Source organism: Canis lupus, chromosome 24 (assembly GCF_003254725.2).
Source record: "Canis lupus dingo isolate Sandy chromosome 24, ASM325472v2, whole genome shotgun sequence".
NCBI lineage: Eukaryota > Metazoa > Chordata > Mammalia > Carnivora > Canidae > Canis > Canis lupus.
The window spans coordinates 34204201-34222294 of NC_064266.1; the positions used below are offsets into that span (position 1 = coordinate 34204201).

The window sequence follows — 18094 nt, forward strand, 5'->3', positions numbered from 1 at the left end:
GCCTTGGGTGAGTTACTTAAACTCTGTGCCTGCAGCTCTTCATCTGTAACCTGGAGATGTGAATAGAACCCACTCCTCGTGGGGTGATTATGAGGATTAATAGTAACTAATCCAGGTAATAGAAGAGAGCTTGGCATGTAATAAGCACTGGGTAAATGAAGATGACATCATCATCTTCTCATTTAACTGGCACGCATTCTTGAGAGATCAATCCCCCCCACCCATTTCACAGGAGGGAACACTGAGGTCCAGAGACTCTAGGCAAGTGCCCAAAGTCTCATTGCTGCTGAGTAATGGAATTGGAATTGCAAGTTGGCATTCTGAGCCTCCAGCTCCGGAGCTGACGGAGGCTCAGAGCTCCTGAGACCTTGGAGCATTTCTTAGGAGGCACAGGGACACCACCCCCCCAGCCACATACCCCAGTGCCACCTAGGCACTGCCCAGGCAGTGTGAATCAGCAGGTTGGTGCAGTCAGGAGACATGTTCTCTAGTATCTGCCAGGGCTCCACAGGGGGGACATTGATTGCACTGTTAAAGAGGACTTAGCACAATCTCCAGGGGACTGCCCATTTGTAAAATTAGCTTCTTGAAAATCTCTCTCCCAGTTTAATTCTATCACCTGTTTGTTGCCTCTTTCATCATTGTCTCCCCTGATGGATGAGTGTGCCCAGGGAGACACTTGAATCAGGAGTGCAGGCCCATTCTGCCTTCTGCTCCAACCCTAGCTGGAGCCCAGGAGATGAGCCAAGATGTGTCTCCCCCTAGGTGCTGGGGCCAGCACCACCTGCACCCCATGGACCAAAACTGGGGAGAGAGAGGAGGAACATTGAGGTGATGTCATCAGAAGGGAAATGGACATAGGATAATCCAAACCCAATGGTGTCTGCCGTTCCTGGGTTCTTGGGATTGCCTTTGAGGCAGGGAAGGGAGCAGTTCTCCATCCAGGAGTGGAAATGGCACCAGCCTGGGAGGCAGGAACCCTGGTTCAGGTCCCAACGGGGCTGCTCTCTCGTTATATGAGCTTGCTCCAGCCTACTGTTTCTGTCCCTTTGGCCTCAGTGTCCCCATCTGTGCAAGGGGTGGCACATCTACTTTGATGTTTCAAGATGCTATAGTAGACTCCTTCCATGTGGTCCTTCAATCAGTACCTGGAGACAGAACTCCCCAAAAAGGGTTTTCAAGAAGGAAAGTGCTAAGATGTGCCTTGGAGGAGCTTTTGTGATTAAGAAAGTCCCTGACAGCAATTCTCTACGTTTCTTCCCACTCGGGCCAGCATCTGAAGGCCCAGCTTCTGTGGATCATCACTCTGACAGCTAAAGCCCTTCCAATTTTTCTTTTCCCTCCAGGCGTCACCACATCGGCCCCTCCGAGTGTGTCTCAGTTCTTCTCAAGGTGAGCACCCTGGCCCAGCTCCCCCTGGCTCTCTCCCTTCCTCCCCCTTTCGGGGCAAGGCTCTGGGGCCAGAGTCCCTAGAAGGGGATCCCAGGGCCAGCACTTCCCAGCTGAGCCACCGCCAGCCTGCGATTCCACCTGGCAGGCCTCAGTCTCCCCATCTAGGAAAGGAGCTAGAACATGTAAAAGAGGCTTCAAGTGAAGCTGGGAGCAGAGTGTTGGGTGTTGGCTCTGTTCTCCCCTCTTTGTTCATTTTATTAGTCTTTCCTTCTCTTTCCCTCCCCTTCCTCTCCTTTCCTGGGCCAACTCTTTGTCACTCCTTCCCGCCCTCCCTCTGTCCTTGCCTCAGCCTCCCTCTATTCCTTCCTCTCCCCTCTCCACTCTGCCTCCCCCTCCCTCCTGCTCTCTCTGCCTCCCTCTTGCCTTCCCCCTCCCCTCCTCCCTGGTTTCATCCTCTCTTCCCACCCCAACACCCACCCAGCACTCCTTCAGGCCACATCCCTTGTGGGACCCCGAGGCCCAAGGCCTGGAAATGGGTGAGGGGTGGTCCCTGCCCTCAGGGAGTTGCCCATCGAGTGAAGGAGACAAGCCAGTAAAGCCGAGACCCGCCCCCTCACATGGGCAGCATTAGTGTCTGCCACAGGTGTGCAGGGGGCAGAGGGGGCTCCCTGGTGGCCACAGCTCACTCAGAGCCCTCTGAGCCCTCGGGAAGCTGCTGGCCTACACCCCACAGCCTGGGAAGCCCTGCACTGGGCCTGGCCAGGTGGCCAAAGTGCCCTCAATCTAGAGGGTCAGCTCCCTCAGATGTGGGCCTGCGCCTCCCTTGAAACCACTGGAGAAGCTCTTTAGAAGGAGCACACTTCCTCAGCCCTCCTTTCCCTGCACATGTTTCGGGGGTTGTTAGTAGCAACAGAGGTCTGTCAAATGTATCTATACTTTTCTTCAAGCCTCAGAGTTGGGGACTTCCACCATGTTCTCTAGGTTTTCACTATAGCCCTTCCCAGTTTATTTTTTTTTTAAGAATATGGTTTTCTATTTTTTTTTAATATTTTATTTATTTATTCATGAGAGACACAGAGAGAGAGAGACACACACACAGGCACAGGGAGAAGCAGGCTCCATGCAGGGAGCCTGACGTGGGACCTGATCCTGGGTCTCTAGGATCACACCCTGGGCTGCAGGTGGTGCTAAACCGCTGCGCCACCAGGGCTGCCCAGCCCTGCCCAGTTTAATCTGCAGGAGAGGGGTGTGGGGTGGGGGGGCATTCTGATGGGAAGATGGGAAGCAGGAGTTGATGCCTGGAATTACCATCTTCTAGTTCCAAGGGCAGGTGTCACTTGGGAGCAGGTTCAGTTAAGGTGCTGTGCTAGCGCTCATTCCTAACCCTGGGGATGCATCGTTGGGTGCTGGCCTGAGCGGGAACCCTGGTGGATGAAACCCTCCAGAACTGGTTCTGGCGCCTCTGGGTCCAATGAGTTTGTCACACACTCTGGAACAAGTTTCCCAACCCTCTCTCACAGTAGTAGTCGAAAGAAAAGAAGAGCAGGAGAACATCTTTTCATAATTCCATAAAGTTTTGTGCCCATCTCACAACTGCCATGAGGCTTCTTAGGCAGGAGGAATTCTGGGAATGAACAGGTTTTAAACTAAAAAGATGTAACCAGAATGGGACCCATCTAGAATTGGGGATCTCATTAACATCTCGGCAGGCTCTCTAGTTAGAACAGCTACATACGGGATATCAGGCGCAGCTGGCCTCAGTGTCCAGGTGTGGGAGCTAACGGGAGACATGGCACAGTGATGTGGTGAAGGGCGCGGCCTCTGCATCCGCGCTGCACTTTCAGTATGTTCCTTGGTCTCTGTCTGCCTCTGTTTTCTTATCTGTAAAATAGGAATAGGAATAGGAATTACCTCGAGGGGTTGTCATAGTTGTCATGAGGCTTAAATGAATCAATACACAGAAAGGAATTAGGATAGGACAGTGCCTGGCGCGTAATACGCACAAGAATTTTTAGCTGTTTTTATCACTAAAGGAGGGGGACTCTGTAGGGGCTGTTGTAGATGGTGTGTGATAGAGAAGTGGCTGCTACTCAGATCGGTTGCTAAAGTTGCACAGGAGTGCAGACCTAGGCTTGCTAACACTTCTGCCTTGTAGGTGTGTATGTGTGGGGGGAGAGGGGAGGGAGGAAGAGAAATCTCCTGGTTTGAAAATAATAATGATGAATTCAAATTAAAAAATCAATAACTGCACTACCTAGAGAAATTATATCCATGAATCCATGGACCACCTGTGGCTCCTGGGCCACCACCTTGTCCCCTTCCCGCTGGAACAACCCACCTTGACTTTAATTATGGCTGCCTGAAGGGCTGGATCCATCCCTGTCCTCTAAGTGAGAAGCAGCTTAGTTACAAGTGTGGACTCTGGAGTCACAGTCCCGACTTCAAATTCCAGATCCCCTACTTTCTAGCTGTGACTTGAGGTCTCTGAGCTTTAGTGCCTCATCTCAAACATGAGAATTACAAGAAACCCTGCCCCAGAGAACTGATGTGAGCATCCGATGAGATACACTGCAGGTGTTAGCCTGTGGGACACCATTCAAGCCTGTGGTGAGAACACAGTGAGTGGAAGCACTCGTGGTATTACAGGTGTCTTAGTAAGTGGCCCTTTAAGTCCTAGGTCTTCATGGGACCCTGTCATTCAGCATGGAGAACAGAAACCATTTGTGTTTTTGTGTTGCATGTTAACGGAATATACTCTACAGCTGATGTCAGCCCAAAAGGATTTTCCTGGAAAATCTGAAGTAGCTCCCAGTGTGAGTGAAAGTGGAATAATCAGACCTTGAGAAAGACCAAGAAAAGGACAGCTTCTGGAAAAAAAAAAAAAAAAAAGGACAGCTTCTGGGATCCAGGCAATAGAAGAAAATGAAAAGACAGGCTCTTCAGAGTATAGCTGGTGAAATGAACTATGCAGGCCAAGATTTAAATTCCCAGAGTGGAATCTGATGGGGTGATGTTCCATCATGAGCCCACAGCTTGGCTAAGAGCAGGGCCTCTTGATTGACAGCCCTGTCCAAGCTGTAGTCATTGGGAGGGTGTCTAAGTTAGGATAAAGTAGAGTAGGACGGAGAGGCTGCTGCTTTCAATGGCACAGACCACTGACCTCACACAGCAAAGGCTTCTTTTTCACTCACTTCAAGTTCAGTGTGGATTGAATGAAACTCCCCAGGGCAGCTCTCCTCTCCATGCTGATGCAAGACCTAGGAGATACCCACACTGTAGCTCTTCCGTCTCCATCTTGACAGTTGCTGCCAAAAGAGAAAGGGCAGGAGGGTCACAGGGGATGGTTTTATTGGCCAGACCTGGGAGCAGCTTATACATTCTATGGAGCAGAATCCGATCACATGATGGAATCTGACTGCAAGGCAGATGAGGAATAAAGTCTTCCAGCTGTCCAGGAGGAGGGAAATGAAATGGGGTTGTATGAACACAGATGTTGTCTCTACCCTGGAAAGAGCAAATACCCAAAGGAAAATAAGGGGGAAGGGATGCCAGGCTGGGTATGGAGATTTAATCTTCTCTTTTTCCATGCAGACCTTGCCCACGCGCCCTGCCCAGCCAGCCTGCCACAGCCATGGCAGCCTACGGCCAGACACAGTACAGCGCGGGGATCCAGCAGGCTGCCCCCTACACCACCTACCCTCCTCCAGCACAAGCCTATGGAATCCCTTCTTACAGTGAGTACCAGACCAAGCCCTGGCTTTCCCACTGGGGCCCCCAACATCATGGTCTTTCTTCTGCCCTGTTGCCTCAGTTAAATGCAAAATGGTAAATGCAGCCAGCCTAATTTTGGATTGGAAATAGAAATGACAGATACATTTGAGTATGGCTTTAGTTTGACAGACTATATCAGGCCTCTTTTGATTGCAAGAGTAAGAAATTTAACCCAAGCTGGCTTAGGAAAAATGAAAACTTAATGACTCACATACTGAGAAATCTAGAGGTACAACTAACATCAGGTATGGCTGGATCCAGGTGCTCCAATGATGTCAGGTTTGGATCCCACTCATCCCACTCCAGGTTTGGATGTTGTCCTCTGAGTTGGCACTAGTCCCACACAGGTTCTTCCCATGTGGCAGCAAAGATGGTACCTATCACTCTGGGTTAGTTCCATTCACCTCAGCATGCGCAGGAAAAGGAGAGTGCATCTTTCCCAGTCACCCCACCAGAATCCCTAGCGGCCCTCGTTAGCCCAGATTGGGTCATGTGACAAGACTTCAGTCTAGGCAAGGATATGAAAGTGAGAGAAATAAGGAGGCTGAAGCATGTGGAGTGTATCTGAGGGAGAGATGGTTCTCTTAAAGGGAACTAATAGATGTTGGGAAGACAAAAACAGACCTATAGACTTTGACTGTGAGAACCTTCGTACTAAGAACCAGAGAGTCTATGAACCTGGCCCACCACCCACTGCTCACCTGCCCTTGTCTGTATTGGTCAGGCTTCTCCAGAAAAGCAGAACCAATGGATTGGAGCTCTCTATATCGCTGCATCTATATTGAGAGGAGAGACAGAGAGAGAGAGAGAGAGAGAGAGAGAGGCGTATCATAGGAACTGGCTCATCCAATTCTGGAGGCTGAGAAGTTAAGAGATCTGTGGTCAGGAAGTTAGAGAGCCAGGAAAGCCAATGGTATCATTCCTATTTGAGTCCAGAGGCCTGAGAACAAGAGGGCTGGTGGTATAAATTCTGGTCTAAAAGCAGGCAGGCCCATGACTCAAGAAGCCCTTCTTTCAGCTCCCAGTCTGAAGGGGAAAAGACTGATATCCCAGCTCAAGCACCCCTCTTACTCAGCCTTTTTGTTCTATTCAGGTCTTCAATTGATTAGGTGAGGCCCACTCACGTTAGGGAGGGCAGTCTGCTTTATTCAGTCTACAGGTTCAAATGCTAATCTCATTCAGAGACATTCTCACACAGATGTACCCAGAATAATATTTGATGAAATATCTGGGTACCTTGTGGCTCAGTGAGGGTGACACATAAAATTAACCATCACACTGCCTATGGCTTTTTTTTCATTATTTTTTTTAATTTTATTTATTTATTCATGAGAGGCACAGAGAGAGAGAGGCAGAGACCTAGGCAGAGGGGGAAGCAAGCTTGGGGAGCCTGATGTGGGACTTGATCCCGGGACCCCAGGATCATGACCTGAGCCAAAGGCAGACGCTCAACCACTGAGCCACCCAGGTGCCCCTGCCTATGGCTTTTATTCATGCTGGTCCTTCCCATCTTAATTGAGGTATCAACCAAAAGCTCTTTTGGTAGCAAATGACAAAAGCCCAGTACTAATTAGCTTAAGGACATAAGTGTGTTTATAGCAAACATAGCTGAACAATCTTATGGTTCTAGCTTCAGGCAGGGCTAAATCCAGGTACTCAAGTGATAATATGAGGCATTAGTCTCCCTGCTTCTCTTTGGAAGGTTAAGCTTCAGTCTCAGACAGGCTCTCCCACTGCGGTGCCCAAGACAGTGCTAGCAGTTCCAAGTTGTAACAACCCCCAAAAAGAGAGCTTCTCTCATCCAGGACTTCCTGGCCTATCCCAGGGATTCCTCCTACTGGACTCCCCTGGCCATCGCTGACCTAGACACTGGGGCAGAGAAGATAGAATGCTCTGGATGGCCACATTGGGCCTCACGTCCACCCTTGGAACCAGGAATCAGGTCAAGCTCACCCAAGAAAGAAAACCAACCTGAATGTAAGGAAGGGGTGGTCCCCAGAGTTGGAGGGGGCAGGTGGAAACCCCAGATGTCTAGTGGACAGAATGTGGGATTGGAAGGCAGGAGACTTTGTGTCCAGGCCCTGCTGCCTCTGACCTCCTCAAGCCACAGTTTCCTCAACTGTTGATTTAATGTCTTGTCTCCTCTTCCCAACCTCATGATGTAGCTTGAGTACAGAGACCCAATCTTATATATTTTTTCCCTCCCTCTTCCCCTTCTCTACCTCTCCTCTGTTCCTGTGTTCATTTATTCACTCATTCATCCCTTCATGCCTTCATGACATTGGGTCATGTGCTAGGCACACAGAGGTCAAAACAGAATGGGCCCTCTGCGGAGCTTACAAGTCTGGAACAGAGGTAATAAAGTGAAAGCCAATGGGTAACGTGGATAGCTCTCTTAACCTACAAAATACACTTGACATTTTAAGAATTAATTGCCCATTTTAAAATGCTAACATAAAAAATTTATATTTCTGATGCCTTTAAAAGGAGAGATGATTGGGCAGCACTGGGCCTACAGTTTTTGTGTCGGGAATAGGTGGCTCTGAGTAGGGCTGACCCCATTAGCCTAAATTCGTCGTGGTCCCCACCCAGCTCACATGACTCCTTTGAATTAACTGCCTGTCCCCAGAAGACATTAGAGTTTGCAATCCCAGCCTACAGGGAGAAAAAAAGTTTAAAGATTGAAAAATCTTTACGTGTTTCAAACTATGATGCATGATACAAGGAAGAGAAGTAGGTCACGAGAAAGGACGGAAGAAGGAAGACTTCCTCTAGGATCCAGCATCAGGGAGGCCTTTTAAATGAGGCGCTGATTCGGCTAAGAACTGAGACAGCATCCAGGCAGGGGACCACCCTTGGGAAGATCCCTGAGATGGGGAGGAATTTAGTGAGTCCAAGATGCCCAGTGGCCGAAGCACGGTGGGGGCTGGAGTAGGAGAGGTGGGCAGAGCCCTTCAGACCTGGGAAGGATTGGGGATTTTATTCCAAGTGAGATGGGAACTCACTGGCAAGTTCATAAGGGCTTATATGCTACAATCTGGGTTTTTTTAAAGATCACTCTGGTCACTGTGAGAAGCCTGGATCAGAGAGAAGGAAGAGGGAAACAGGCAGGCCAGTGGGAGCCTGAGGAAGTGGGTGGATGGGGTGATGGTGGAGGCCTGGGGCAGGGCAGTGCAGAGACTGAGGGAGACAGATGGGCAGGGTGCAATTCTAGAGGTAGGAGTGACAAGTCCCCGGTGGGAGGTGGGCAGGAGGCCAGGCATCGGTAATAGTCACCATTGTGGAATCGCTGTCACCCTGAGTCCTCTGTACTGTGTCCTTACCAGAGAGGGTAAATAACTCTCCCAGGGTCGCCAGCAGCCTGGCCCTGGAGTCCAAGCTCTTAACCACTGGACCCTGCTGCCCGAGGCTGCATCCCATAAATGCAAGGAGATTACCGATGACAGACCTCTGCCAACAGCTTTGGGCACCATTTCCAACCTTCTGTCCCTCCTGTGCTGGAAGACTCGTGATATAATCACACCTAAGTTACCCCACCTGACTGACAGCCAGAAAAAATGAAGCCGTATTATTTTTCAGTGTAAAAGAGAAAAGTCACCCTGTTCTCAAAGCATGGCAGGTGGTAAGAGCACATGTCCTGGCCTCACATGCCAGCTCTGCCACTGGCTCGTCCTAACACACTGGGTGAGCCACCTCAGTTTCCTCACTCATACAGCAGCAGGAATACCAAGTCTGGCCCCCTCATGGGTATTATGAAGATTAAATGACACTATTGATATCAGAGGTCAGCCACCACTTTCTGCAAAGGTCCTGATGGTTCTCTCTGGCTTTGTGGTCCAGACGGTCTCTGTCACAGCTGTTCAGCTCTACCACTGTAACGTGAAAGCAGCCAGACAATATGTACACTAATGGATGTGTCCGTGTTCCAATAAAACTTTATTGACACAGGTAGAGTCAGATTTGGTCCATGGACCATAATTTGTCAACCCTTGATCTATGAAGGGCTTAGCTCACAGGGCCAGCTCAAGGAAGTGCTCAATCAGTGCAGTAGGGGCCAGGCTACCACACCCATCTAGAATGTTCATGTCACTGAGTAATGACAGGTAAGATGAAAAGCCATGTTCCTCCACACGTGCCTATGCCCGAGCAAGCAGTGTTTGCTCATTGTCTGGACAAACCTTGTTGAATCTTGTTAGGAGACTTTTCTCGTTGCTGCTTGGCAAATGGCATTATTTACTTTTGTTGAAACAGCTTCAAGGAAATAACACATTTGAGCAAACTAGAGGGAAGGAGGTTGGGGTTGGGGTATTGAATATGTTTTACCTCAGTTTATTATGCACTATTTAAGACATATGTAAAAGCATAAAGAATAATACTATAAAAATCCATGAACTTAACACCATCAGCTTAAGAAATAAAAAACAAAAGCTTATCTTCCTTTCTACTCAGAGATAGCCACACTCCTGAATTTGATGTTTATCATTCCTCAGCATTTATTTACGTAGAATAGGGGGTCAGCAATTTTCTTCTGTGAAGAGTCTGAAAGTAAATATTTTTAGCTGTGCAGGCCATACACGCTGTCTGTCACAACCACTCAACTGTTCCAGCATAGTGCAGAAGCAGCCATAGTACATAAATGAAAAGATGTGTCTGTTCAATAAAACTATATTTACAAAAAATAAGCAACAGGTCACATTTGGCCATGAACCTATGTAGAGTATTATTTTGCATGTTTTTTAACTTTATATACATTGTTTCTTTAGTATCCATTCTTTTATTTTTGAGAGAGAGAGAGAGAGAGAGCGAGCCCAGGGGCGGGGGTTGGGGAGCAGATAGGAGGGACAGAAGGAGAGAGAGAATCCCAAGCAGGCTCCATGCCCAGTGCAGAGCCCAACATGGGGCTTGATCCCGTGACCCTGAGATCATGACCCAAGCCAAAATCAAGAGTTGGACACTCAACCGGCTGAGCCAACCAGGTGCCCCTAGTATCCACTTCCTTTTTCTATCCAACCTGTCTGTGAAATTGTCCCTGTTCATGCATGCTGCTATAGTTCATTCACTTTGCCTGCCGTGTAATATTCCATTATTTGGCTGTACCAAAACTCATTTATCTATATACCCAAAATTTGATCACTTAAAACCACACTCTGATATATTATTTCTGGTGCTTCTATGGGTTGACTGGATGAGCTTTCTGCTGGTCTCATGCAGTTGTATTTGCCTGGCAGGTCAGCTAGCATGGCTGAGCCTCTCTCTCAACCTGACCTCTAATCCTGTCCTTGCTCACAGCATGCTGGTCTCTGGCTTCCAGGAGGGCAGATGTAGAGGCTTTAAAGCTGCTTGACACCTATTCTCTAAAACTCCTCATCACTTAGCCACTGCTAGCAGTCAAAACAAGTCACAAGGCCAGTGGAGATTCTAGAGGTGTGAAAATAGACTGTACCTCTTGACAAGAGGGCCTGCAAAATATTGTGATCATGTTTTTCAATCTCCCTGAGTATATCTGAATTTCTTAACAAAGAAATGGGAGTCTGCCCAAATAGGAAGTGAATCTGCTGGCATCTGATGGTGCGTGATATTGGAAATTCCAGAACCAGGAGAAAAAACTCAATACTCTGAACATATAATAGACCTCCCATGTCTATCTTACAAAATCCTTTGACATCTTCCTGTGCTGCTCAAGAGAGAATAGTGAACCAGCTTCAATGCTGCCTCTAAAATGCAAGGGTGGGCTTTTCTCCCAGATAGGTTTCTGGGGGGTAGAAAGCAGGGACTCTCCTCCTTCTTTTCCTTTGCTCCTCCAAGGTTTGGAAGCATTGTCTTCATTCACAAGACCGAATGGGTGAAAAGGAGGAACCACAGTTCTAAAACTGGCCCCAGAACTAGAAATGTTTTTTAGAGAGATATAAATGGAAATGGTATCAAGATACTATTTTATACCTGTAAGATAAGCAGAGTTTATTACATTTTCAATAAAAATACATTATGGGGGCTACTGATGATGGGTCAGGCCCCCTCCCTCAGTAGGGGCCTTCTCCAGTCTGTTCTCTGGGGAAGCATGTCAGACTTTGGCTGGAGGAGAGGCCACATTTGTAACTGTGGTCTTTGGAGAAACAGATTTCCCACACAGTAAGAGTGGAAAGTGTGTTAGGTGGCAGCCGCTTCTTTTCAGAGGAAGGATCATTCATTTGATACATTCCCCCCAAAATTCCACTGGACATTAACCATATATAGCACTACTCTGGAGAGTGGGGGATTGTAAAGTCACTACCTTCAGAGCCAAGCAGGAAGCATGAAGCTGACTGCATGTGCAAAATATGAGCCCCTCTTGACCTGTCTTTCCCTTTCCTACTTTTGACAGTGTCCTGGGATGTAAAAACAAAAACAAAACAAAACAAAAACACCCTAGTACAACCACAATGAAAAAAATAGTACCTTAAAACCAACATTAATGTCTCAGAGACAGTACAGTATTTGTGGTGACCTGGAGAACCTATGGGGACAATCTGTCATCACATGGGAATGCAGACATGGTGTTGCTAGACCATCTTGTTGCTCAACTGAAGCCATAAGTCCAGATTTTTTTTTAGTGAAATCTCCTGATTTTTAAACAAAAGCCACTCATTTCAGATTTTCCTTAAAAATATGCAGGCCAAGCAAAATATGTCTGTAGGCTAACTTTGCCTGACAAGCCACCAGCTTGTAGCTCCTGGTTTAGAAGCTGATAAAATTATGTGCTGTCTTGACTCAGTAGCTCTTCTGCAGGTGACAAGGAAGCATCCTAATCATGTGTCCCCGGTGCTTCTTTTTCTTTTCCCAAGGCATCAAGACAGAAGACAGCTTGAACCATTCCCCCAGCCAGAGTGGATTCCTCAGCTACGGCTCCAGCTTCAGCACCCCACCCACTGGACAGAGCCCATACACCTACCAGATGCACGGTCAGTGTGGTGCTGCGGCCCCTTCCTGTCCACCTCTAAGGCACTGCCTAAGTTAGGTGTCCAGTCATTCATCCATTTACTTGCCAGATTCATTGAGCACCTACTATGTGCCAGAATCTATCTCAGGGAGCTAAAGCGGCAGACAGAACAGAATAGATATGAAATCTGCTCCCATGGCAATTACATGGCAGGAGGGAGAGATTGATAATAAACAAGGCAACAAATAAACCAGCTAATTTTGGAAGAGGTTGAGTGCCATGAAGCAAACAAACATGGTGTTTGGGGGTAGAGAGTGATGGGCCGTTGAAGGGTCAGGAATGGTGAGATATGGAATTGTGAATGGAGTCATCAGGGAGGACTCTGAAGAGATGACATTGGACAGAGACCCAAACAATGAGGTGGAGACAGCCCTGTGCAGACCTGGAGGAAGAGTATTCCAGGCAGAGGGAACACCCCGTGCAAAAGCTGTATGTGGGGGAAATGTCTTGATTATGTTTGAGGCACAGAATGGAGACCAGCAAGGCTGGAGCTGGGGCCGGAGATGTGGGAGGAGAGAGTCTTAGAGAACAGAGCCAAATTATGCAGGGTCCTGAGGCTCTGGGTAGGAGCTGGCTTTGATTTAAGTGTGATGGAATAGGCAAGTCCATTGTAAACCCAGAGAAATGCCAGCTTGGTGGGAGTTTGGGGCAAACAGGTGAAGAAGCTATAATTCCAGGCAGGAGGTTCAGCGCTCGGCATCATTGTAGGATGGCCTCTGGGAAGTAAACTCCAGTATGTAGTTACTCTTTCCCCACATACCTTAAGCAACTGGCTTACTGGATTCTTCTGTGCCCACTTCCACTCTGTGGCCTCCTGTTCTACCCCTGGGAGTGTGTTGGGGCTGATGTATGGAATAGAGGGCTGGTGGCAGTAATCTGTTGGATCCTCCTCCTGGTACTTTTTCCCTTCACAAAAGCTGGTATAAACTGACCATCAAGGATCTGAAAAGTATAATAATGTGATAATGAAGGAGTAATGACAAGGCTGGGCTAAGGAGTGATTGTATTTTCCTTCAAAAAAAAAAACTATTCGCAAGTATTACCACTTGATGTTTTTAAATTTTTTATTAAAGAATTAAGGAAAGAATAAAGATGGATATGAATGGCAGCCTTTCAAGGAAAAACATGGTGAAGGGAGAGCAAATGGTCTTAGGAGTGTGTGTAGAGAAAGGGACTGATGAGCATAAATGCCCAGCTCTTGCAGTGGCTTCCACGTAAAGGCCTGCATCAGAGTTTGTTGGCGACACCATCAGCTAACATTGACTGAACACTCACCTCGTGCCGCACAGTGTTGTGTGGATCATCTTATACAATCTTCACGGCGAAGTGTGGGTGCTGGTATCTTATAGGAGGGGAAATTGAGGCATAGAGGGAATGACTTATTTGCCCAACATCAAAGCAAGGAGTTTAGATTTTACTCCATGTGCCAAGAAACCGACCGTATGAGCATCTTAGGGATCTGGTGATACCCCATCCGCCAGTCTCACCCAAAGCCCATGCATGCTCTTCTCTGCTTCTCCTGTTACCTCTGGCTCCCCGCAGTGGCCTTTCTGACTCACACTGCAGGGTACAAGCTGCGGGGATCCATCTTCAAGTGGGAAGTGAATTATGGCACCAATCCTGATAATAAAGACTTGTGAAGACCCTGAAAGTGAGCTTGCATTCGGATCACTCTCAAGCCAGTGTTTACTAGCTCCGTGAATAGAGATGGGACTTCCTGCCTCAGGATTTCTAAGGCTGTGGAGGTTGAACATACGCACAGTCCACCATCCCCCATTCTGACATCCTCCCCCGGCCTTGTAGAATAAGTGCATTCCGTTATGTAGGAGTGGCTCTCCATCCATCATTCTTCCGCTGTGTATTATTGAGTACAAGTTCTATGCCTGGGACCCTTTGAAGCCATCAACAATCCCTCGTGGAGAGAGGCAGACAGTAATCAATTAATAAAGAAACAGATTATTACAGATTTGGACAGGGCAATGCGATGGGCAGTGAGGAGGGGAGTGGTGGTTGATGTCACCCACGTGGTTAGGGAGACCTGAGTGATGAAGAGGAGTCAGTCATGTGAGCAGCTGGAGGCTCTCCCAAAGGAGAATCATGAATCTGGAGGCAATGAGTAGGGAAGGATGAGATTGAAAGCAAAGTGGGAACCACCCCCACCCCTGCTCAGACCAGTATGTATAGAGTAAGTTATTTCTTCTCTGGTCCTTACAGCAGCTCCCTGAGAAGGGCACCATCACCTCTGCTTTACACATGACGGAAACGAGGCTCAGAGAGGGGAAGTGACCACCCAAGATCACAGAGCCAATAAATGTTCAGAGCTGGGATTCAGACGTGGGTTTCTAGAATTCCAGAACCTGTGCTGTTTCCTCTAAGTGCTATTTCCTGGACTCCTTCAGGACTCTGCATAGCATCCTAAGCTGTGTATACACCATAAACTGTTCCCTTTAATCCTCCCAATAGCCCTTTGACATCAGTCCTATCATTATCCCCATCCTACAGATAGAGAAGCCAAGGCACAAATTGACAGAGTAACATGCCTAGGGTCACATGGCTGTGGCAGTGGGATTTGAAGCCAGGCGGTTGCACTCCAGAGCCCAGGCACACAACCCCCTACACCATCCTGCCTTCCTTCCTCACAGAACCACCTAGAAGACTATTCTCCATGGATAAACCTGGCCCACACTCTTCCTCCCCACTCAATCCCCACCAGCCCTTCACAAATCAAAAAAACATCTACTGCTCTATTGCCACCCAACCATGGGAATAATCCAGGTTTTCTTATTGTCCTCATGGCCGAGAGGCCAGAAGGGCTGTGGCAACAGCTGGACTCTATCCCAATTAGCCACCTTCAGTCTGATGCTAATGGCCATAAACTTCTCTTGAGACAACCCAGGCATTTTGCAAGCCTGACATATTCTTCCCTAAGTATTTTTTTTCAAACACAAACACAGAACGCTCACACACCCTGCCCATGTGCTTCCTATTAACTTTTTTTCCAAGTTGTTCCAGAGGAGAAATCAACTCTCAAACTACTCCGTGTGTGTTTCAGAATGGAAGATGGTTTTTCAGACAAGGAAGGGAATGAAGAGGGGACCTGAAAACACTAATCGAGTGAAATTGGTCCATGTTTAGAAACTGGGATGAGTCTTTTTTCCTCTCTAGGAATTAAAATCATAATTTCATAGGAGCAAAAAGAATCCAAGCAGGGATTATTTTACAGGTCATTTTACAGATGAGTAAACTGAGGCACCACCAGAGTGGCTTGTGGAAGGTCACAGTGCAAGCATTAGATAAGCAGGGACGCCTCCCCCTACGTCCTCTACCTACTCTCATAAACTCCAGAAACTTCCACGGGGTCATTGCCCCTTAAGGCCCTGCTTTGAGATCTGTATCTGCTTGGATAACACTGCCCCTCCACCAAATGTACAATAAACGTAAAAGAGAAACATTCACAGAGCTCATTCAGCCTTTGCTCGGTTGTTTATTTTCCTTTTTTAAGTTCACCCAAGGGTTTTTATAACTGAAATGTATTTCTTCTGGGTTTGATTTTTTTGTTGTTTCTTTTCACTTCTCCTGCTGAAACACTGCTATTCGCAGAAATGTCCCCAAAGATTAAAAAGAAAAGAAGAAAACATTTTGAAAGTGTTTATAAGAACTTGCCAGAGCCACGGAGGGGTGGAGAACCCACACCTGGGCTGCAGTCAGGTTGTGTCCCACATACTCCATGAACTTGTAGGAGGCACTTGACTTGCCCCTGTGCCCATTTCCTCATTTGTGAACTGGCTTCCCAGCAAGAGAGATGACCTCACGGGGCTCTCAGGAGGCCTAAATGGAATGATTCCTGGGCACATCAGAGGAGGTCCATAAAGACTAGATGCTCTTTTTATTATTCTTATTTATTATTATTATTTTTATTGACATAGGTGTTAAAAGCAGTAACCCTGAAGTCAGGCTAAGTGAACTCCCTGGTTCTACAGTGTACCAGCTTGTGGCATTGAGCCAGTTACTTTTTGGAATCTCGGGTTCTTACCCTATAAAATAGGATGCCAATAGTACTTCCACGTGGAGTGGAATTAAATGAGTTAATTAATGTATGTGAAATCTTTAGAGCAGCGCCTGTCACAAACAAAGTAGTTATTAGCTATTACAGTTGACTTTTGAACAACATGGGTTTGAACTATACTGGTCCTATACTTTTTTTTTCGATAAATACAGGACAATCCTATAAATGTATTTTCTGTTCTCATGATTTTCTTAATAATATTTTCTTTTCTTAGCTTACTTGTTATAAAAATACGGTTATGCAAATACAACATGCAAAATATAGGTTAATTGTTAACGGTAAGACGTTGTGGACTATGAGTAGTTCCCTTTTTATCATTTTTTTTTCATCATGATAAGCATACTCTGTAATAGTTAAGTTCTTGGGGAGTCACAAGTTATAGGCGTAATTTCAACTACACTTGTTTTTGGCACCCCCTAGCCCCCAGGTATTCAAGAGACAACTGTACCACTACCCTAATTTCAGGTCTGATGGTCTGTGTTCTTCCCAAGCTCACCTGTATTTCCTGAACTCTCAGTTTTGGCTAAGTAGTCCTAGTAAAAGAAAAGAGGAATATGAATTTGAGACTGTTGAGTCTTCCACAACAGCATAAACTCCTCTTCTGGTGAAATCTGCATTCCAGAGGGCTTTAAAATAGTAGGAGAGCTCTTCTGTCAGAATTCCTTTTATATTTACCAAAGGCCAGGGAACATTAATAGTGTTTATACCAAAGCTCAGAACCTAGCATGAGCCATTCAGGAACATGGGAAGCATGTGATTCATGGATGTGTTGGAAAATTAAAAGCCTAGCAAAAGGGGTTTGTAAGCCAGTGTACTCAGCCAGAGATTTCAGGGGCCAGTGTGTGTGGGATTTGTGAAGTCCAGCACAGTTTCTGACACCAGAAAGCTACGTGACTTTGGACAAGTCTTTGAACATTTGAGTTGTGTATCTCACAATTCTGGTGCTCACAGATGCTCACTGAAAAAATAAAAAGGTTGAAAAAGTTGGTCAGCTGCATCAAATACATTTGATAAATAGCAGCACAGAGTTAAATAGATGTATTTGTTGCAGGACTTTTCAGATCCTTTGCAGCTTGTTACACCTTGTGGCTCTTCAGGAATGGAATTCAGTAGCTAGTTTTTCTGGGTGGATCTGAATAGGCACCTTCTCCACAAATGACTCCTCCATACTCAGCGGGAAGTCCTGGATGTGAAGGTCCTTGGAACCCTTTCTGTGTTAAAATTGTTTGAGTCTCTGATTTTTTTTAAAAATGGGCATGCAGGTATTTCATTTTTTATGTACTTTTTTTTGCTGAGATATAATTCACGTATCATAAAATTCATCCATTTAGAGTATACAATTCAGTACTTTTACTATATTCACAAGGTTGGGCAACCATCACTACTCTCTAATTCCACATTGTCGTTATGCCTCCTTTAGGGTTGCTGGACCCAAATCCAGTGGGGGAGTTGCACACACTTGGCAAGCAATTCTCAGACACCAACAAAGTACCCGAGAATTCAACTCAATTCTGCTTCTGCCTACCTGGAGACAGCATCACATTCTACAGGTTAAAGGCTCAGCCCTGCAAGGTTGCCCCACCCTCCCTTCAGATGCCAGGCATAAGTCCTTGTGACCAACTGACTATAGATTGGAGCTTCCAGTGACCCCACCCCCACCCACTTAGGTTCAGTTAATTTGCTAGATTGGCTCACAGAAATCAGGGAACCACTTACTTACATTTAGCAGTTTATTAAAGGATATGAATAAATAGCCAGATGAATAGCTATGTAGGGCAAAGTACTAGACAAAGGAGCTTCTGTCCTCATGGGGCCTGGCTATGTGACATATGGGAGCATTCTGGTTCCCCAAGCATGGAACCTCTCTTTTTTTTTTTTTTTAATGTAAA

The 18094-nt window shown here is 46.7% G+C and overlaps 1 protein-coding gene across 3 annotated transcripts in view; it reads left to right on the forward strand.

Annotated features, from left to right (window-relative positions):
* Window positions 1-18094, forward strand: part of EYA2 (EYA transcriptional coactivator and phosphatase 2) — a 262669-nt gene that overhangs the window by 95422 nt on the left and 149153 nt on the right. For 2 of the 3 annotated variants that reach the window (XM_049100621.1, XM_025470310.3), the window contains exons 3-5: window positions 1347-1392; window positions 4984-5126; window positions 11985-12101. In XM_049100621.1, coding sequence (XP_048956578.1) covers window positions 1347-1392; window positions 4984-5126; window positions 11985-12101 — 306 coding nt within the window. The remainder of the gene's footprint in view (window positions 1-1346; window positions 1393-4983; window positions 5127-11984; window positions 12102-18094) is intronic. The other variant, XM_025470311.3, reaches the window with a different exon arrangement.